This window comes from Macaca mulatta, chromosome 7 (genome assembly GCF_049350105.2).
Source record: "Macaca mulatta isolate MMU2019108-1 chromosome 7, T2T-MMU8v2.0, whole genome shotgun sequence".
Taxonomy (NCBI): domain Eukaryota; kingdom Metazoa; phylum Chordata; class Mammalia; order Primates; family Cercopithecidae; genus Macaca; species Macaca mulatta.
In genome coordinates, this window is record NC_133412.1 from 143,766,060 (window position 1) to 143,789,177 (window position 23,118).

General features: G+C 41.1%; 1 protein-coding gene and 1 long non-coding RNA gene across 2 annotated transcripts in view; one reads left to right on the plus strand and one right to left on the minus strand.

Moving 5' to 3' along the window:
• Positions 1 to 22,137, minus strand: part of LOC693578 (uncharacterized) — a 32,943-nt gene extending 10,806 nt beyond the window's left edge. The window contains exons 1-2 of the long non-coding RNA XR_003731632.2: positions 20,912 to 22,137; positions 13,484 to 13,580 (exon numbers count right to left, since the gene is read on the minus strand). This is a non-coding gene — a long non-coding RNA (uncharacterized LOC693578). The remainder of the gene's footprint in view (positions 1 to 13,483; positions 13,581 to 20,911) is intronic.
• TTC9 (tetratricopeptide repeat domain 9) overlaps positions 21,406 to 23,118 on the plus strand; it is a 35,765-nt gene continuing 34,052 nt past the window's right edge. The window contains exon 1 of the mRNA XM_015144030.3: positions 21,406 to 22,438. Within this exon, the coding sequence (XP_014999516.1) occupies positions 22,033 to 22,438 (406 nt within the window). The 5' untranslated portion in view covers positions 21,406 to 22,032. The remainder of the gene's footprint in view (positions 22,439 to 23,118) is intronic.

The window sequence follows — 23,118 nt, forward strand, 5'->3', positions numbered from 1 at the left end:
AAACAAATTCTGTAGCTGAAAAATATAATAACTGTACTAAAAAATAGTAGAAGGATCCAACAGCAGACTTGATCGGGCAAAATAAATAGCAAACTCAAAGACAGGTCATGTAAAGTCATTGAGTCAGAGGAGCAAGAAGAAAAAAAATGAAGAAAAGAGAAGAGAGCCCAAGGAATTTACAAAACACTATCAAGAAGCCTAATATATGTATTATTAAAATCTCAGAAAAAGAATGAGAGAAAGGGACAGAGAGCTTATATGAAGAAATAATGGCTGAAAACTTCATAAATCTGAGGAAAAAGAAGAACATACAGATTCAAGAGCTCAAAGAACCCTAACCAGAATAAATCCAAAGAGAATCACACCAAAACACATTGTAATCAAACTCTAAAGTCAAAGACAAAGAGAGTAACTTGAAAGCATGAGAAAAGCAATTTGTCACATAAAAGGAAACTTCCATAAGATTATCAGTAGATTTATCAGCAGAAACTACAGGTTAGAAGGGAGTAGCATAATATATTCAAAGTGATGAAAGAAAAAAAATGGTCAACCAAGAATACCATATCTGGCAAACTGTTCTTCTAAAATTATGAAGAAATTAAGACTTCAAAATAAACAAAAGCTGAGAGAATTTATTACTACTAGACCTTCTCTACAAGAAATACTAAAGGGAGTCCTTAAAGTTGAAATGTAGAGAGCAACACAAAGCCCTATGAAAATAGAAGGTTCTCTAATAAGGGTAGTATATAGACAAATATACAAACCTATACTGCTATAATTTTTGTGCCTGAAATATTAATGAAAGAAATATTTAAAAAATAGATCTGTGTTAATGAGTATACAACATATAAAGAAGTAATATGTGACATCAGTAATATCTGGGGAGAGTAGGGCTGTAAAGGAGCAGAATTTTGTCCGCAATGAAGTTAAGCTGTTATCAATTTAAAGTGGAAGGCTATCACTTTGAGATGTCTTATGTAACTGCAATGGTAACCACAAAAAACTACAGAATATACACAGAAGAAAATGAGAAGTAAATCCAATCATTTTGCTACCAAAAAAATGAAATATAAAGGAAGACAATAACAGAGGAAATGAGGAAGAAAAAAGCTATAAGACATACACAAAACAATGAACAAAATGGCAATAACAACTCCTTCCCTATAGGTAATTACTTTAAATGTAAATGGGTTAAATTCCCCAATCAAGAAACAGAAATTGATTACATCAGTTTTTAAAAATAGGATCCAACTATTTGCTATCTACAGGAGACTCACTTTAGATCTAAGGACATGCAGAGGTTGAGGGTGAAAGGATGAGAAAAGATATTCTATGCAAATGATAATCAAAGTAGAGCAACAGTGGCTATACTAATATCAGACCAAATAGACTTTAAAGCAAAGACTGTTACAAGAGGCAAAGAAGCGCATTATGTAATGATAAAATGGCCAATTCACTAAGAAGATATAACTTACAAATATTTACGTACCAAACATCAGAGCTCCTAAACATATGAAGCAAAACTTGGCAGAATTAAAAGGAGAAAGGTCACTTTCATAATGAATAGAACAACCAAATAACATCAATAAGAGGACTTGAACAACACTATAGACCAATTGAACCTAACAGATATAAGCAGAACACTCCATCCAACAACAGTAGGATATAAGTGCTTCTTGCATGCACGTGGAACATTCTCCAGCAGAGACTATATATCAGGCCACAGAACAAGTTTTAGCAAATTCAATAACATTGATATCACACAAAGAATGTTTTCAGCCAGGCATGGTGGCTCATACCTGTAATCCCAGTACTTTGGGAGGCCGAGAAAGGAGGATTGCTTGAGTCCAGGAGTTTCAAACCAGCCTGGGCAACATGGTGAAACCCTGTCTTTACCAAAAATACAAAAGTTAGCTGGGCATGGTGATACATGCCTCTAGTCCCTATAGTGTATATGACTATACTCAAGAGGCTAAGGCAGGAGGATCACTTGATCCTGGGAGGCAGAGGTTGCAGTGAGCTGAGATCTTGCCACTGCACTCCAGCCTGGGTGACACAGCAAGACCCAAAGAAAAAAAAAGGACATTCACATTGATAACTGTAAAAAAAAAAAAAAAACATAAATGTACAAATGCGTGGAAATTAAACAACACACTCTTAAACAACCAATGTGCCAAAAAAATAAATCAGAAGAGGAATTAGAAAATACCTTGAGAAAACTGCAAATGAAAACACAACATACAAAAACTTACAGGATGCAGTGAAAACAGTGCTAAGAGGGAAGTTGTATGGCAGACACATGTGATAGCAATAACTCAAGCATACCCTGAGAATGACCCTATGGTCTAGGAAGAATGTGTGTTCAGAGTTTCAAGCTAAGGAATTCAGGAGTGGCCAACCTGGAAATTCACTCCTTAACTATGAAGAACATCCAAACCCCTGGTCATCCCTTCGAATGTAGGCTGTACAGGGGATCAAGGTCCTTTGTTTTGGGTTAAATGGAGGTTGCCAAGTGGAGGTTGTTAAGTGGAGGTTGCTAAATGAAAATGTGGCATAACATACATGCTTTTTACAAATGGGACTGGTTTGCCTGTCTAGCTCACTGGTCCTGGACCACCATGTATGTAAGTCCCCAACAAACCCTATGTCTTGTTTGCTGTCTCTAGTCTTTTCTTCAACCTCTGTGAATCAATATGAATCAATGGAATCAATATGGGTCCAGCACAACAGAAGTTTATAGCTGTAAATGTGTATATTAAAAAAGAATAAAGATCTCAAATCAACAATCTAACTTTACACTTCAGAAACTAGAAAAAGAAGAACTAAACCCAAAGCTATGACAAGGAACAAATAATATGATTAGAGCAGAGGTAAACAAAGTAAATAGAGAAACAATAGGAAAAATCAATACAACTAAGAATTCGCATTTGAAAAGATAAACAAAATGGACAGGCCATTAGCTAGATTTACTCAAAAAAAAAAAAAAAAAAAAGAGAAGACTCATATAACAAAATTTTTGAAAGGGGGTACATTACAACCAATATGACAGAAATGAAAGGAATTATAAGATAATACTATGAACAATTTTCACCAACAGATTGGATAATCTAGGGATAAATTCCTAGAAAGACACAACCTACCAAGACTGAATCATGAAGAAATAGATAATATGAAAGATCAATAAGAAGATGTTGAATTCGTGATCAAAAACCTCTAAACAAAGAAATGTATAGGATTAGAGGGCTTCACTAGAGAATTCTACCAGACATTTAAAGAATTAACACCACTTCTTCTGAAATTCTTCTAAGAAATGGCAGATGAGGAATACTTCCAAGCTCATTCTATGAGGCTATAAGGCTAGCATTACCCCTGCAACCAAAGCAAAAAAAAAAAAAGTCACCAGAAAAGAAAACTATAGACTAATATCCTGGATGAATATTAATGCAAAAATCCTCAAGAGAATACTAGCAAACTGCATTCAGTCAGATGTTAAAAAAAATTCACACCATAGCCCAGTGGGATTTATTTCTGAAATATAAGAATATTCCAACATATAAAAATCAACCCATGTAATACACCACATTAACAGAAGGAAAGGGGAAAAACACATGATCATCTCAATGCAGAAAAAGCATTTGACAAAATTCTATATACTTTCATGATTAAAAAACAAAACTCAACAAACTAGGAATAGAAGGAAACTGCCTCAACAAAACAAAGATCATTTATGAAAAGCCCACAGCTAAATCATACTCAGTGGTGAAATACTGAAAGCTTTTCCTCTAAGATCAGGAACAAGACAAGGATTTCTACTCTCTCCACTTCTATTCAACATAGATTGGAAATCCTAGCCAAAGCAATTAGGTAAGAAAAATAAATAAAATGTATCAAAATTAGAAAGGAAGAAGTAAAATTACCTCTGTTCACAGATGACATAATTTTATACGTAGAAAACTCTAAGGAATATACACATACACACACACACAGAGACACAGAGAGAGAGAGAGAGAGAGAGAGACAGAAAATATATTAAAACTAATCAATAAATTTAGCAACATTGCAAGATACAAAATTAACACATAAAAGTCAGTTGCATTTCTATACACTAACAATGAACAATTCGAAAAGGAAATTAAGAAAACAATTCAATTTATAACAGCGTCAAAAACAATAAAATATTTAGGAATAAAGCGAACTAAGAAGGTGAAAAACTTGTACACTAAAAACTATAAAACATTGCTGAAAAGAGTAAAGAAGATAGAAATAAATAGAAAGGCATTTCTTGTTCATGGGTTGGAAGACTTAATATTATTTATATGTTCCTACTATCCAAATCAATGTACAGTTTCAATGCAAACGCTATCAAATCCTAATGGCTTTTTTTTTGTAGAAATGGAAAAAATCCATCCTAAAATTCATAGGGAATCTCAAGAGACCTCAAATAACAACAACAACAACAAAAAAAATGGAAAAAGAACAAATATGGAGAACTTAAACTTTCTGATTTCCAAACATACTATCAAAACAGTGTGGTATTGACACAAAGACAGACAAAACAATGAAATAGAATATGAAGCCCAGAAATAAACTCTCATGTATACGATCAAATGATCTTTGACAAGACTGACAAAACCACTCAATGGGGAAATGACAGTCTTCAACAAATGGTGATGGGAAAACTGGACATCCACATGCAAAAGAATGAAGTTGGAAACCTGTCTCACACTATATACAAAAATTAACTCAAATGGATTAAAAATTTAAACATGAGATCTAAAACTATAAAACTCTTGGAAGAAAACATAGGGAAAAATCTCTTAACATTAGTCTTGGCAATAATTTCTGAATTATGACCACCAAAGCACAGATAACTAAAGCAAAAATAGACAGTTGGGATTACATCAAACTTAACTTTTGTGCATCAAAGGTCAGAATCAACATAGTGAAAAGGATATCTATAAAATGAGATTAAATATTTACAAATCATATTATCTAATTAGGGCTTAACTGCCAAAATATATAAAGAACTCCTACAGCTCAACAACAAAACATCAAATAACTCAACTTAAAAATGGGCAAAGGACTTAGATAGATGTTTCTCTGAAGATGACATAAAAATGACCAGCAAGCATATGAAAAGATGCTCAACATCACTGCTTATCTGAGAAAAGCAAATCAAAACCACAATGAGATATTACTGAGCACCCAATAAGATGGCTACTAGCCAAAAACAAACAAACAAACAAAACCTCAGAAAATAACAAATGTTGATAAGGATGTGGAGAAACTGGAACACTTGTGCACTGTTGGTGGATTGTAAAATGGTGCAACCACTATGGCAAACAGTACGGATTTTCCTCACCAAATTAAAAATAAAACTATCACATGATCCAACACTCCAGCTTCTAGGTATAAATCCAAAACAACTGAAAGCAAAGTCTTGAAGAGCTATTTGTACCCCCATGTTCACAACAGCACTATTTACAATAGCCAAAAGATGAAAGCAATCCAAATGTCCATCAACAGATGAACAGATAAGCAAAAGTATTACATACAATAAAATATTATTCAGGGCCGGGCGCGGTGGTTCATACCTGTAATCCCAGCACTTTAGGAGGCCGAGGTGGGTGGATCACGAGGTCAGGAGTTCGAGACCAGCCTGGCCAACATGGTGAAACCCCATCTCTACTAAAAATACAAAAATTAGCTGGGCATGGAGGTGCCTCCCAGTAATCCCAGCTACTTGGTAGTGGTTGACAGAACAATCTTATGAACCCTTCTTATCATCAGAGTAGCTTCAAAGAAATTTTCCAGGAGCCAATGATATTTTAACATCTTAAAAATGTTGCTCTACTTTAAAAGTAAGAAGTTAAATTTACAGAAAAACAAAAAGCCTAAAGAGCTTTGAGCTCTAAATTCCTTCCAATGTCTTGACCTTTGTAATAAAAATGTGTACTTGTATACATTATTGTGATCAATGGTCAACTTTATTTTTTCTTTTGATATTACACAAATGGCCTCTTAAGCTCTGGCATGTGGCTAAGTGCAATAAAAAATATAACGTTTACTTCTCTTTTGAGGTAGCCAGCCTCTAAAATCTCTCTTCAGTATTTCTCACCTCCTGGTATTCACACGTTATGTGGTCTACCACTTGCACCAGATTTAGTTGGTGTAACCAATAGAATACAGTTGACCCTTGAACAAGACAGGTTTAAACTGCATAGGGATGGGGTGTGGTCGCTCACATCTGTAATCCTAGCACCTTGGAAGGTGGAGGTGGGAGGATCGCTTGAGCCCAGGAGTTTGAGACTAGCCTGGGCAACATTGCAAAACCCCATCTCTACAAAACAAAAAACAAAAACCCACAAAAATTAGTGGTAGCACACACCTATAGTCCCAGCTACTGGGGAGGTTGAGGTGGGAGGATTGCTTGAGCCCAGGAGAAGAGGCAGCAGTGAGCCAAGATGCCACTGCACTACAGCCTGGGTGACAGAGCCAGACCCTGTCTCAAAAAATAAAAATGAAAATAAATTATAATAAACTGCATGGATCCACTTACACACAGTTTTTTTCAGTAAGTATATTGGAAAAGTTTTTGGAGATCTGCAAAAATTGCAGACAAACTACATAGCCTAGAAATATAAAAAAAAAAAGTTAGCTACATCATGAATGCATAAGTATATGTAAATACTGGTCTATTTTATCATTTACTACCATAAAATACAAGTCCATTATTAAAAGTTAAAATTTATCAAAATGCACATAAACACTTATAGACTGTGCATGGCACCATTCTTAGTGGAGAGAAATGTAAACAAATGAAAAGATGCAATATGAAATCAGAAATGTGTAAAATTAATAGTACAAACCATACTACTGTAATAGTTTTGTAGCCACCTTCTCTCGTTACTGCGGTGAGCTCAAGCGTTACAAGTAGTCACTTAAAACACTCTAATCATCTCCTTTTGAGCAGTTCCTCCTTCAGTAAATTGTGTATCATAATAAAAAGTGACTCTCATGGTTCTTAAGTATTTTTCATCTTGTTTAGTGCAATATCATAAACATTGAATAACACTATGGGACCCATATGAAGTGATACTAGTGATGCTAGAAGTGCTCCTGAGAACAAGAGAAAAGGCATGACATTACAGGAAAAAGTTACATTGCTTGATATGCATGGTAGATTGAGGTGTGCAGCTGCAGTTGCCCACCATTTCACAATAAAAGAATTCAGCATAAGGAACACTGCAAAAAAAAAAAAAAAAAAAAGAGAGAGAAAAAAAAAAAAGAAAAAAGAAAAGGAAAGGAAATGGGCAAAGCCACAACTGCACCTATACCAGCATTTTGGTGAAATAGCTTTTTGTCTCATATTTAAAATGCAGCTTTTAGGCCAGGCACGGTGGCTCACGCCTGTAATCCCAGCACGTTGGGAAGCCAAGGTGGGCAGATCACTTGAGGTCAGGAGTTTGAGACCAGCCTGGCCAACATGACAAAACCCGTCTCTACTAAAAATACAAAAATTATCTGGGTGTGGTGGTGTGTGTCTGTAATCCCAGCTACTTGGGAGGCTGAGGCACGAGAATTGCTTGAACCCGGGAATTGGAGGTTGCAGTGAGCCAAGATCATGCCACTGCACTCCAGCCTGGGTGACAAAGTGAGACTCTGTCTCAAAAACAACAACAACAACAACAAAACCAGCTTTTATGTGGGAGTAGGGTTGCTATAAGAAAGGTGTACCTATCAACTCTAATGTGATTCAAGAAAAAAGTGCAGTCCTTTTTTTTTTTTGAGAGGGAGTCTTGCTCTGTCACCCATGCTGGAGTGCAGTGGCATGGTCTTGGCTCACTGCAACCTCCACCACCTGGGTTCAAGCGATTCGCCTGCCTCAGCCTCCCAAGTAGCTGGGATCCCTGGCATCTGCCACCATACCCAGCTAATTTTTCTGTGTTTTTAGTAGAGATGGGGTTTCACCCTGTTGACGAGGCAGGTCTCAAACTCCTGACCTCAGAGGATCCGCCTGCCTTGGCCTCCCAAAGTGCTAGGACTACAGGCGTGAGCCACCACACCCAGCCGGCAAAAGTGCAGTCATTATATGACAACCTAAATCAAAAGGAAGGTGAAGGATCTAAAGGTGGAAAATTTAATGTCAGCAAAAGATGGTTTGATGATTTTACAAAGAGGTATTTGACTTAAAAGAAGGTCAATATAGAAGCAGCAGCTTCTGCCGACCAAGAAGCAGCAGATGAGTTCCCAGATGCCATTAAGAAAATCATTGAGGAGGGTTGGGCGCCGTGGCTCACGCCTGTAATCCCAGCACTTTGGGAGGCTGAGGCGGGCGGATCACGAGGTCAGGAGATCAAGACCATCCTGGCTAACACGGTGAAACCCCGTCTCTACTAAAAACACAAAAAATTAGCGGGCCGTGGTGGCGGGCGCCTGTAGTCCCAGCTAATCTGGAGGCTGAGGCAGAAGAATCGCTTGAACCGGGGAGGCGGAGGTTGCAGTGAGAAGAGATCGCGCCACTGCACTCCAGCCTGGCGACAGAGGGAGACTCCATCTCAAAACAAAACAAAACAAAATGCCTCGCCTTACACATTGAGGTAGTACTGTAAGGATCTAAATGAGGCTAAAATGCTTAATAAGTCACAAAGTACTAGATGAATTTATGTCATTATGAATGTGGCACTCATACTGGCCGGGCGCGGTGGCTCACGCCTGTAATCCCAGCACTTCGGGAGGCCAAGGCAGGCAGATCACAAGGTCAGGAAATGGAGATCATCCTGGCTAATACGGTGAAACCCCATCTATACTAAAAATACAAACAAAAATTATCTGGGCGTGGTGGCGGGTAATTTTTAAAATTATCGTCCCAGCTACTTGGGAGGCTGAGGTAGGAGAATGGTGTGAACCCGGGAGGCAGAGCTTGCAGGGAGCCGAGATCTCCCCGCTGCACTCCAGCCTGGGCGACAGAGTTAGACTCTGTCTCAAACAAAACAAAACAAAACAAAACAAAAACCAGAAAGAAATAAAAATCATTGAGGAGAAAGGATATTTGCCTGAATGGGTTTTTAATGCAGATAAAATTGCCCTATTTAAAAATTAAATGCCACAAAGGACATTTATTAATAAGGAAGGGAAGTGAGCACAATAATTTAAGGCAGGAAGGGACAGGCTAACTCTACTGTTTTATGGAAATGTAGATGGGTTTATAATCATAACTGCCCTTACCTATAAACCTGCTAACCCCTGAGCCTTGAAAAGATAACACCAGCTGCCAGTCTTTTGGTTGATAGGAAGGCCTGGATAATGAGAACCCTTTTTCTGGATTGGGTCCACTGATGCTTTGTCCCTGAAGTCAGAAAGCACCTTGCCAGTAATGGACTGCCTTTTAAAGTTCTTTTGATATTGGACATTGCCTCTGGCCACTCAGAACCCTATGAGTTCAACACTAAAGGTGTTGAAGTGGTCTACTTGCCCCCACACACAATGTTGCTAATTTAGCCTCTAGATACCGGGGTCATAAGGACCTTTAAAGCTTATTAAATATGGTACTCTATGGAAAGGATTGTTAGTGCTGAGGAAGAAATCCCCAACGGAGAGAACATCATGAAAGTCTAGAAGAATTACACCATTGCAGATGTCATCAGTGTTACAGAAAAAGCTGTGAAAGTTACCAAGCCTGGAACAATAAATTTCTGCTGGAGAAAATTGTGTCCAGATGCTGTGCATGACTTCACGAGAATTACAACAGAGCCAATTGAGGAAATCATGAAAAGAGATTGTGGGTATGGCAAAAAAAAAAAAAAAAAAAAAAAGTAATGGATAAAGAGTTTCAAGATATGGATCTCAGAGAAATTCAAGAGCGATTAAATACCAAACCAGAGGAATTAATAAAGATGACTTGATGGAGCTGAGTGCTTCCAAACCAGTGCTAGATGATGAGGAAGAAGACATAGTAGAAGAAGCGGTGCCAGAAAATTAATTGACATTAGAAAATCTGGCAGGTTTCCAATTGTTCAAGACTGTCTTTGACTTCTTTCATCATATGGACCCTTCCATGATATGGGCACTGAAACTAAAGCAAATGGTTGAAGAAGGATTGGTGCCACAAGGAAACATTTTTAGAGAAACAGAAAAGGAAAAATGTCAGATAAAAATTATGATGTATTTCCACAGAATGACACCAAGTGTGTCTGCCTTTCTCACCTCCTTTCCACCTCCTCCACCACTTCCTCCTCTGCCACCCCTGAGACAGCAAGACCAACACCTCTTCTTCCTCCTCCTCAGCTTACTCAGTATAAAGATGGTAAGGATGAAGGCCTTTATGATAATCCACTTCTACTTAATGAATAGTAAATATATTTTCCTTGCAATTTCCTTAGTAACATTAGCTTTTCTGTAGCTTACTTTACTGTAAGAATACAGTATGTAAAACATATAACAAAAAAGATGTGTTAATCAACTGTTTATGTGTTATCATAAAGCTTCTGTTCAACAGTAGGCTTTTAGTTAAGTTTTGGGGGAGTCAAAAATTGTATGAGGATTTTTGACTGCACAGAGGTCAGCATACCTAACTGCCCCCCGCATTCTTCAAGGGTCAACTGTACATCAGAAGTGATGATATATCATTTCCAAGACTCAGTTTTAAAAGATTATGGATCTCTTAGATCTCTTGCTCTGGGGGAAGCTGGGTACCATATTTTGAGGACACTCAGGGCCTATGATGCAGAAGATCATCAAGATGCCAAGATGTTCAGCCAATAGCCAGCAAGGAACAGAGGCTTGCCAACAATTATGTGACTGAGGCTGGAGCTGGAATCTCTTCTAGTGGAGCCTTCAGATAACGTTAGTCCTGACCAACAACTGGACTGCAACATCTTAAAATAACTTTAACCAAAACTATGCAACTAAGAGACTCCCACAGAGACCGTGAGATTGTTTGAAAATGATAAATGATATTTTCAGCTGCCAAGTTTGGGGATAATGTGTTACACAGCTATAGATAACTAAAGTATCTCTCTAGCAATTCCGTAGGAAAAAAAGTAGTGTGATTGGCGGGATTGGGGGATTTAAAAAAGACTGCTAAAATGTTAAATGCCTGCTAATGGAAACCCAAGGTTATAGGATCAGAGTTTCATATAAAGTTATGAAAAACAAGACAATAACCAAAAAAACTACATATAACCAACAGCAGAGCCAGTCTTAGCACTTGGCCAAATAGGCTGCTGCCAAGTAGATAGAATTTGAGAGTTAAAAGTTCCAATTACCCTTAGTTAGCCTGAAATTTTACCATTAGAGATTAATGTCACTGAACCTTATAGCATCAGGTCTTTAAAGTTCTCCTGGAAGAGATTATATCTTAAAATAGTATTTATAATAGGATTATGACAGAAGACAAAAATCTAACTAATGAATGGTTCATCTGAAGAGACTTTTAATACAAAGACTATTTATAGAAGTGTGGGCATGGTTAAAGAAACCAAGAAAGAATAGTGAAGTATCCAGAGACTAGCAAGAGAGGGAAGATATTTAGGAAAAAAAAAAAAAAAAAAAAAAAGGAAGGAAAGGGAAGAAGAGGGAAGGGGAGGGGAGGGAAAGGGAAGGGAAGGGAGAAATAAATTGTATTACCAGAACCCATTAAGAGGTAGACCCAAGGAGGAAGGCCCCCCTCCCACCCAGTTATAATAGTGACACAAATTGACCCCTGCCAAAACCTTGGTGTCAAAGCAGGGAGAAAGTGGGAATAAAATGTTAATTTCTCTTCTCTCATCCTCCAGTCTCACGTTGGTGCCTCCCTTTTGCCAAAGCTGACCCTCAATAAGAGGGTGAAGAGCCCAATTGGTACAGAGGTCAACCAGGACATAAAGCCAACAGAAAAAGACAGGGAATGGATAGCAGAGGGTGGCACAGTGTTGGAGCATCTTCAGATTAGAAAGAATCAAAGATCATCCAGGAGCATCCACCAGGCATTCTGCAGAGATCCTCTTTATTTCAGGAATACCAAAAACTCTAAGGGAGGCAAAAAGCATGGTCTTTGGGGTAAGGCAGACCTGCTTCCAAGCTATGTGACCTTGGTTAAATTACAGAACCTCTGAAAACCTCGAACTTCTTCTAAGTTGAGCCTCGGAATAACAACCTCATGGGTATGGGTGAAATTAAGTGATACACACAGAGGTGTAGAGACTGGCCTTCTCCCCAACAGGTAAGCTACTGACTTAGTTAAATATGAAAGATTCGATGCATCAGAGTCACACTGCAACCTAACTTTTCAACTAGTTAAGTGGTTCACCAAAACATCTTTTTTACTACTTAAATACCCATCGACTGAGGCCTGATGAAATACATTCTGATGCACTCATAAAAACACATACTATCTAGCTATATTTTAAAATGTAGCAGTTCTGTATAGTGAAATATAGTGATTTCCAAGATAATACTTATTATTGAAGATATATTACATTGAAAGCTAGAGAGACAGATAATCTCTATCTCTGGAGTGATACATAAAAAACAAGTAAGAGTGGATGCCATTGGGAAGGATTTTGGAAGGCTGGGGCCAGGGGCGAAGGAACACGTAGTATTTTTAATATATATTCCATTATGTAGAGTACTGTTTGAATTTTTTCCCATGTACCTATACTATCCTTAAAAAAAATTAAAAAGACCAGGTGCAGTGGCTCACACCTGTAATCTCAGCACTTTGGGAGGCAGAGGCAGGTGGGTCACTTGAGGTCAGGAGTTTGGCCAACATGGCAACACCTCATCTCTACTAAAGATACAAAAATTAGCCAGGCATACTGGCACATGCCTGTAATCCCAACTACTTGTGAGGCTGAGGTGGGAGGACCACTTGAACCCGGGACGTGGAGGTTACAGTGATGGCATTCCTGCACTGCAGCCTGGGGTGACAGGGTGAAACTCAATTTCAAAAAAACAAAACAAAAAACAAACAAACAAAAACCTTCCTTGACACCAACAGTATTTAGAGTTGGTGTCTTGTATTCTTCTGTTTTTTCCATTTATTCCACAACCATTACAGAATGCTTGCTAATATATATACTAAGTGCTTGGCTACAAAAAGAATAAGACACAATCCCTGCTTTGAAATAGCTACAGTCTAGTTGTAGAGACAAAAAAACAAGCAGATAACCATTATGCAGTGTAATGAGTATGGCTTATCTTATTTTCCTTATTTAAAATGTGAAGACATACACACATACCCAATTCCACTTAAGCTATTTTCCCACTGCAATTATCACATTCTAACAGCCTATGTTATTTATTTATTTATGATGTTTATTTTCAGTCTTCCCTCATTCTACAAAGGTGACAATTTTTGCCTTTTTTATTCATTGATCCCCAACACCTAAAACAGTGAAATATTTCAATAGAAGTTTGTTGAATGAATGTTGAATAAATAAGTGCTATGCAGTATAAAAGCATGAAAAGGGAGCTACCGGAACATAGCAGAATGAACACCAACCTTGTATATGGAAGTCAGTGGGACTTCATAGTGGAAGTGACATTTGTGCCAGCTCTTTTGGCAAATCTGGGTGACTTTGACTGGAAGACCTAATATTCTAAGAGCAAGCAAATGAGAAATACAGAAACATGAAACACATAGGAAACGGTAAGTACAAAGGCATAGAGATATAAGAATAGTACATCTGGAAAACTAAACATATGGCAATAAACATTGGTTGTTGATAACTGTGTAAGCTGGGTGATAGGTTCTTAAAGATTCATTATGCCACTCTTTTTTGTGTATATGTTTAAATTTGTCCATAATACAAAGTTAAGAATAAATTAATAAACTGTTTTAATGAGTATAAAAGAATGTCTATATATATAAATCTCAGAGAAAACTCTGATTGTCCATGTGCTTCTCCCTGAAAGCAATCACTATGGCGTAGGAAGATAGAGTAACACGATGGGCTTAAGCCTGGAATAGGTACTAGCAAGTGGCGGGGTGACAGGGGCAGTGCAGGGAGCTAGAGGACACCATGATTGACAGTTCCACCCGACCACATGGAACAGGGGAAAGAAGAGTGTCCTAAGGAAGGTTGGCAGCTGATCCAAATAAATGATATCATGGCCCCAAGGAGGGCTTCAATTGATACTGGAGATGAGGCAGTCAGAGAATGGATTGGGTGGTAGGAGACAATGGAGATAGGTAGAGAGGGCTTATTTTTCTAAATAAGGTCAGGCTGAACCAGACTTTGGAATCATAGAGAAATCTGTTGTTGGGTTGGGGTTGTGGGCAGAAGGTAGAATGAATGAAAATATGAATCTCACATTAGCTACATCTGGACACACAGTACTCAAAAATCTCCTGCTTTCCCGTAGAGGAATATTTGAAGATTGAATATGGATAACAACTGATAATGAAAATGCTATAATTTTGTCAGGTAAATTTTAAGTTTGATGCAATTAGAAAAACATCCCCAAAATAGCTTTGATTTGGTTATCATGTGACTAAACCCTGAAGAGCTTAGCTTAGTACAAAAGATATTCAAATACATGTCTCACATATGCTCAAGAAATTGAGCTGAAGGAAGAGACAAAGCAGCACAAGCCATCTGTTTAGAAGGTACGCAAGCTCCAGAGTGCGTGTGGAGAGAAAGGGGCCTCCGGTCTTCCAAGACCAGTGGGTAGCAGAAGAGTCAAAGGCTCCAAAAAGCAGAAACAAGATCCAGAAGTGGGGCAGGCACAATGCTTGAAGCCTGAAAACAAACATTGTGCCTTCTACTGTTGACCATGCAAAGGTCTTTCCTTCAAAACAGTTCCACACACTTCTCTAGGAAATCTTCCAGCATATCTCAGCAGTAATGAGCTGTTCCGCTAGTGGTATGAGCCTCTAGAGGATTCACTGGGGTGTGTTCAAGGCTAGCTTGTTAGGATAGAAGAGACAGGTTTTGATGACATTGGGCCAAAGTACCATGAGTACTAGAAACTTGCCACGTGGCCCAGTCATCTTTCTCCTTCATGAGGTTCATGAAGAATCCATATATGCATGTGCCACTGACAGATGAGAAATTAAAATATCACTTTATAGTTACCTGAATAAATGCCCAATTTCTTAGTGTAGAACTCTCTTTCAAAAACAAAGTTAGAGGCCAGGCACGGTGGCTCACGCCTGTAGTCCCAACACTTTGGGAGTCTGAGGTGGGCGGATCACTTGAGGTCAGGAGTTTGAGACCAGCCTGGCCAACATAGTGAAAGTCCCCCTCTACTAAAATACAAAAATTAGCTGGGTGTGGTGGCATGTGCCTGTAGTCCCAGCTACTCGGGAGGCTGAGGCTCAAGAATTGCTTGAACAGGGGAGGCAGAGCTTGCAGTGAGCCGAGATCACGCCACTACACTCCAGCCTGGGCAACAGAGTAAGACTCGGTCTCCAAAAGAAAACAAAACAAAAAAACAAAGTTAGAGCAAGCAGCCTATACTAAAGGCCCACAAGGGCCTTCGTCTCCCTGTGACATACCAAGATCTCACTTTCTTTCCTGCCACATTAAACAAGATGCAAGCAAAAAATGTACACTTAGCTATGCATTTGAGGAAGAGAAAATATGGCCAGATCCCAAGGGAAGGCTCTGATTCAGCTTACCTATTCCTGCTGCATTAAGAGAAAGCTGAATGGAGGTTCATAACTCTGTTCATGTTAAACATGGATCAATTGATTCTCTAGAATCTGGTCAATCTGTAAACAACCCCTCTCTGGGAAAAGGTGAAGATTAGGAAAGAAGGGAAGGTATTGAGCCTCCTGTTGGAAGTAAATGCTCGGTGCCACCAAGTGAAAATAGCACTCAGGCAAAAGTTTTCTCAGCAAGGCAACTTAATTCTATAGAAGGATGCGTCTCATGGATGGAGCAATGGCAAGAACACAGTCTAAGCTAATTCCAATTGCCTGTTTTAAAGAGAGTGAGGGTACAAGCCAGAGTGGCAGGGTGAGTAGTTTCTGCTGGTAGGTTGGGAAGGATGGTTACAGAACAGGTGACTAAGAATGACTAAGGACAGAACAGGTGACTAAGGATGACTACAGACAAAAGAGGTGACAGAGGCTAGGAGGGGGTTCTTTACTGAAACTAGGGTCAAAGAGGCACAAAGAACAAGGAAGTTAAACTTTAAAATGGAAAACAAAGAACAGGGAAGCTAAACATACTGACATATTGGTTCTTTGAAGAGGAACTCAGAGCTCATTGTACTTAACAATTTTTCTCCCTCTTGAATTTTAAAGGGAGTTAACAGGCTAAACTTTGAAGAGGAATTTACTGTATCCTACACTCCCTTCCCTCTAAACACTTGCTCTTCAAAATGTGGTCCATGGACCAACAATATCAGCAGCACCTGACAGCTTGTTAGAAACATAATCTTGGGGCGGGACGCGGTGGCTCACGCCTATAATCCCAGCACTTTGGGAGGCCGAGGTAGGCGGATCACGAGGTCAGGAGATCAAGACACAGTGAAACCCCGTCTCTACTAAAAATACAAAAAAATTAGCTGAGCATGGTGGTACATGCCTGTAGTCCCAGCTACTCGGGAGGCTGAGGCAGGAGAATCGCTTGAACCCGGGAGGCAGAGGTTGCAGTGAGCTGAGATCATGCCATTGCACTCCAGCTTGGGTGACAGAGTGAGACTCTGTCTCAAAATAAGAAAAAAAAAAAAAAAAGAAAGAAACATAATCTTGGGCCCCAGCCTAAATTAACAGTCAGAAAACTGCATTTTAATAAGGTCTCCAAGCAATTCATATACACATTAAAGTTTGAGAAGCACTGAGATGCTTTTTTACATTTTTAGTATTTTTTTATTTCAATCGCTTTTGGAGTACAAGTAGTTTTTTGTTACATGAATTGTATAGTGGTGAATTCTGAGATTTTAGTGTACCCATCACCGAAGAAAAAATAAATTTGGACAAAAATTTAAGTATAAAGATAGTTAAGAGCATAGATTCTGGAGCCAGATTTCTTGGGTTTAAGTCCCAGCTCCACTACTCATTAGCAGTGTAATCTCAGGCAAGACTCTGTGCCTTGGTGTCTAAAATGAGGACAACAATAGCACTGATTTCACTAAGTTATTATGAAGATTCAGTTGGTTATTATATGTTAAGTGCTTAACCCAATGCCTGGCACAATGTAAATACTATATGTAGGTGGTATCTATTACACATTGTACCTAATGTAGAGTTTGTTTGTTTTTTTAATCCCTAGGCCCTCCCTACTCTCCCCTTTCTAAGTCTCTAAAGTCCATTATACCACTCTGTATGTCTTTGCATACTCATAGCTTAGCTCCCACTTATATATGAGAACATATGTTTTTTGGTTTCCCACTCTTATGTTACTTCACTTAGAATAATGGCCTCTGGCTCCATCCAAGTTGCTGCAAAAGACGTTATTTCATTCCGTTTAATGGCTGAGCAGTACTCCATGGTGTATACATACCACATTTTATTTACCTACCCATTAGTCAATGGGCACATAGGTTGCTTCCACATCTTTGCAATTGTGAACTGTGCTGCTATAAACATACGTGGAGAAGCACTGAGTTTCTGACTCTTAAGTTCATGCTCAGATTTTCTGTCATTTGGGTCTTTTCTCACTTCCTAAAATAGTGCTCTGCATATGGCCAATGGTTAATGAAAGAATGTTTAAGAAATTCTTGTTGGCATTTATTTAATTCCATTTGAAGGGAGAAGACCATTTCTGGGAAGCCAGAACACGTTTACCAATGAGTGGCTTAAACAGAGACAGAAGCATACTAACAACAAGCAAACAGAACAATTCTAGACATACACAGACAACTCTGTGGAGCGGGACAGATGGGCATGGTAATTCTACCCTCACTCCATGCTACCGCTCTTACTATTCCCTCCCTTCCTCGTTCATGCTTGCCTTTATCAGACCCACTACTAAGCTCTTGTGCTGAGTTCTGCCTCACACACAGGGTGGTACCACATGGGTTACATGTTTCTCATAGCCTTGTCCTCAAACCCAAAATCTAAGAGTGAGATACTGTACCATTAAGCCAGCACACAGTGGGAAAATAAAGCAATTTGGCATGTCAGTATTTCTTACCTTTAAATGGTTGTGACCACTGTGACCCAATTAATGTCTTATTTCTGACAGGAGCCAAATCCCAGGCCTGGGTCTTTATCCAACATTTGCCTCCTGTAGCCTGTCCTAAGTTATTTTAGGGACTGGTAACAACAAAAATTCAGAGTGCCCAACCTCCAATTTCTTCTCTTTGCTCTACCTGATGCAATACCTTAAAGTAAAAAGAGCCGGCGGTTGGCAAATATTTATTAATTTACTGGAGTTCTGTCATTACATTCTTATGGGATCCAATAATGACAGGATTTAATGAGCAATAATTAAAGTTACTATCTGTCGAGCACTTATGATATGCTTTACAACAACCCTATGAAATAAGTAGTAGTCCTATTTAATGAATGAGGAAATTAAGTTTTCAGAAGTTCAATAACTTGTCCAGGAAATAGTCAAGATAGAATTCCAGCTAACACTTGTCTGAGTCTAGAATCTTTTAACCACTGAACTTATATGATGTCTCACTTGTAAGATACCACTGGAAATGCACTGTGTGGGCAGAGAATCATCTACCTTCTCCAGGAATAATGTGAGGATCAAATGAGATGAAAAATGTCAAAGCATTTAGGAAATTAAAGAAATATAAAATATAAGATATAATTTAGCACACTAAAATTGTGTCCAAATAAAAGCCCTAGGTTCTCTATAAATGACAACTGTATATGTGAAAATTTTTCACCTTTATAATTAGAGCTACCTCAGTTAATTCTATATACACTTTTAATTTATCAAATTAGAAAATATTTCTTAAGAGCTCACCCTTGGTGTTGGCAAGGAGGCGGTGAAACTAGCACTTTGCTGACGGGAGCACGAGTTAGTACAATCTTTCTGAAAAGCAAGTTGACAATGTGCTTCGAGACTTTATTAAAACTTGAAATAATGTTTTGTAAGAAAAAATAAATTTGGACAAAAATTTAAGTATAAAGATAGTTAAGAGCATAGATTCTGGAGCCAGATTTCTTGGGTTTAAGTCCCAGCTCCACTACTCATTAGCAGTGTAATCTCAGGCAAGTCTCTGTGTCTTGGTGTCTAAAATGAGGACAACAATAGCACTGATTTCACTAAGTTATTATGAAGATTCAGTGGATTATTATATGTTAAGTGCTTAACCCAATGCCTGGCACAATGTAAATACTATATGGAGGTGGTATCTATTATTTTTATCTCAGTGTTATTTATAATAGCAAAATCTGCCTGACTATAGAAGAATGCTTAGGTACACTACGGTACACTTACAATGGAATTTTTTTTTTTTTTTTTTTGAGATGGAGTCTCCCCCTGTGACCCAGGCTAGAGTGCAATGGCACAATCTGGGCTCACTGCAACCTCTGCTTCCCGGGTTCAAGAGATTCTCCTGCTCAGTCTCCCAAGTATCTGGGATTACAGGCACCCACTACCACGCCCGGCTGGTTTTTGTATTTTTAGTAGAGATGGGGTTTCACCATGTTAGCCAAGCTGGTCTTGAACTTCTAGTCTCAGGTGAGCTGCCCACCTCCGCCTCCCAAAGTGCTGAGATTACAGGCATGAGCCACTGCACCTGGCCACTTACAATAGAATATTGTACAGAATATTAAAAATGAGGTTTTAAAAGAATATTTAATTACATATAATGTAAAGTAAAAAGCCCAGGAAGCAAGCCTGGGGAACATCGCATGACCCTGTCTCTACAAAAAAAAAAAAAAAAAAAAAAATCGACCAGGGGTGGTGGTGTGCACCTACAGTTGCAACTCCTCACGAGGATAAGGTGAGAGGTGAGAGGATCCCCTGAGCCCAGGAGTTTGAGGCTGCAGTGAGCAATTATCATGCCACTGCACTCCAGTTTGGGTGACAGAGAAAGACCCCGACTCAAAAAAAAAAAGAAAGAAAGAAAGAAAAGAAAACAACAACAACAAAACAGTAAATGAATTGTGTATATTGTTCCATACTACTTATGTTTGCTAAAAGAGCACTTTTTACAAATATAGATGCCTAGAAAACAACTGGTAGGAATTACATCAAAATATTAACAAAGAATACAACTGGGTATAGACTGGGGGGTTCTTTATACTTTACTGTATTTTCCAAAGTCTCTAGAGCAGCGTTTCTCACACTTTAATAGGTAAACAAATCACCCAGTACGCTCATTAAAATGCAGCTTCTGGGTTAGTAGGTATGGGATTTTCAGATTCTGCATTTCTGATAGGTTCTCTTGTGATGCTGATGATATTGGCCCAAGGTCTACACTTTGAATAGCAAGGTTTTAAAGCAGCATATCTGAACCAATGTACTGGTTAACTGAGACCCACCCCCAGAGTTTGATTTCGTAGGTCTGGAGTAGGATCCTAGGATTTGCATTTCTGACTGTTTCCCAGGTGATGCTGACACTGCAGGTCTGTGAACAGCACTCTGACAACCGGTGCTCTAGAATCTTTTTTTTTTTTTTTTCTTAACATTAAGGAGAGGAGGGCACTAAAAAATATGTCAGGCTTCTCCATTGCCTCCAAAATCAGATCGAAATTCTTCATCCAAAAGCCCCCATAATGCAACCCAATCATTTCCTACTACTTCTCATTAGGCCATAAAATCAAACCACTATGCCCTAAATGCACCTGAGATTTCAAACATCAGGACTTCCGCTGGATTTCCTCACTCCGGCTATGCCACTTCCTTCTATTTCCTCATGCCAAATCCTACTCAGGCTTCAAGGTCCTCAAATGCTATTTCCTCCATAAAGCCTCCTGATCTACCACTACTCAAAAAGCTACCTCTCCCTCCCCTCCTTAGGGCTGCACAGCACTTTTCGTTCCTCCCCAGTGACAAGACACCATCTGTACCTGGTCCAGAGACTCTCCCGGTTGGTGGTGTATCTTTGCCTGTAGACTGGGAGTTTCTTGAGGTCAGGGGAGTGACTTGCCTATCTTTGCCTCTTAGCCTTAGCAAATTCCCAGTAGACAGCTGACACTCAGAATTGACCAAAAGAAGAAAGGAATGGGACCTCCTGAGGAAGGGCACAGAACTGTCCTGTAAATGGAAACTAGACCGGACACACGCCAAGCCGATGACCCACAGTAACAGGTGCTCTCCATCTCTGATGTCTGTGATTCATTCTGCACAGCTGCGCATACACAGCGCACGCACACACAGGCTCCCAGAATACGGCGCCCCACACGCTGTACAGCACGCGGCGTTCTGGACGCCCCAACGGCCACACACACCGAGACACACCTCAGCGACAACCTGGATCCACAAAAAGGAGTCCCTGCCCCCTTAAAAATATTAACACCTTACTGCAAAGAACTAAAACCTACGGCTTGCGCCTGCGCCCCTTGTTCCCCGCCGCACCTTTTCTTGTAGTTAAGAAATCTATTTCTGCACGCATTTCGTCGCCGCCGCCCCCACCCCTACACACACACACACACACACACACACACACACGCACTCCCCTTCCCCCTACACCTCCACCCCCCACCCAGCCGCCTTTCAGACGAGGCGCGCCTCGGAGAGCGGGATTGAATGGTAAAAAGCGGGGCCGTCTTTGTCATTAATCCTCCCCTCCTTTGGGCCAGCCAAGCTTCTTCCGGGTCAGCGACCATCCCCGCCACCTCACTCGGGGCCACGGTCTCCCCGCAGCGCTAGCCCCGGGCCCGCGAGCACCGGCCCCCGCCGCCCGCAGGTTGCGGAGGGAGGAGGGCGGGAGCGGGCGGCGTGGAGCGGGGAGGCGGGGGAGGGGCGGGCGTCCGAGGCGGCGGCGGCGGCAGCGGCGGCGGCGGGAGCAGCCTCTGGCAGCAGCGGGGAGAATGGGAGTGCGGGGCGCCAGACCGCCGCGGGGTGTCACGGCCGCCACGAAGCCTGCGAGGCGCGGGGCCGGCGCCCGCGGCTTTTAAACCCAGGAAGGCGCGGCGGCGGCGGCGGCGGGCAGATCGCGGCGCGCACCAGGCGCCGGGGCGGCGGCCGAATGGAGAGAAAGGGCTCGGCGTCTGGGGCCAAGGGGAACCCGAGCCCGCCAGCGGCCGGAGAGGGGCAGCGGCCACCGCCGCCGCTGTGCGTCCCGGGCGGCGGCGGAGGAGCCCCGGCGCGGGGCCAGGTTGGGGCGGCGGCCGAGCCGGCCGAGCTCATCCGGCGAGCGCACGAGTTCAAAAGCCAAGGGGCGCAGTGCTACAAGGACAAGAAATTCCGTGAAGCCATCGGCAAATACCACCGGGCGTTGCTGGAGCTGAAGGGGCTGCTGCCGCCCCCCGGGGAACGGGAGCAGGACTCGCGCGCGGCCTCCCCGGCTGGGGCCCCCAAGCCCGGCCGCCTCTCGGAGGAGCAGAGCAAGACAGTGGAAGCCATCGAGATCGACTGTTACAACAGCCTGGCAGGTGAGCCGCGCCGCGCCCCCCGCCCCGCGGTCCCAGGTCTTTGGCCCGGTCCCTCCGCGGACCACTGCGGCGCTCCCGCGGTGCAGATTCTCCTGCTGTGACTGTGCTGCTCCTGGGAAGAACCTGGGAGGGAGGCGCTTTGGAAAAAGTGTGACTTTCAGGATTATGGTTTTCAAAGGCCATAGTCATCTCTTGTCCCTTCGCTAGCATACATCGTAAATCTCACCTAGAAATGACTGGATAGATAGAAGGGGACCCCGCTGGCCTGGCTATGGCTGCTGCTGTTACTGCTCACCAGTGGACCTGGGTCCAAAATGCGGAAGCAGCGCCCGGGGTGGGCCCCCGCAACCACCGCTAGCCCAGCTTTTTCCTGCGAGTGGGTCCCGAGGGAGGCCACGCACCTGTCTGCTCTCAGGTAGCATTAGCACCAGGACTTGTCCTCGCCTTTTCCCCAACTAACCGCATCCCTGTAGGTAAGATCTTGCCCAAGTTTTTTGGCCCCAGTAGCAAAGGGGAGTCTGATACCAAGCCTTCAGGATCTTGAGCAAAATGGATTCCAGAATGCCACTTTCTTCTCTCTGAGCTCTGCTGGGGCTCCTGGTTGCCAGGTGAAGATCACAATCTCAAAGGAAGCTTGGTTCATGGTTGGGCTTGAACTGTGCTGCATTCTCCCTCTCCTC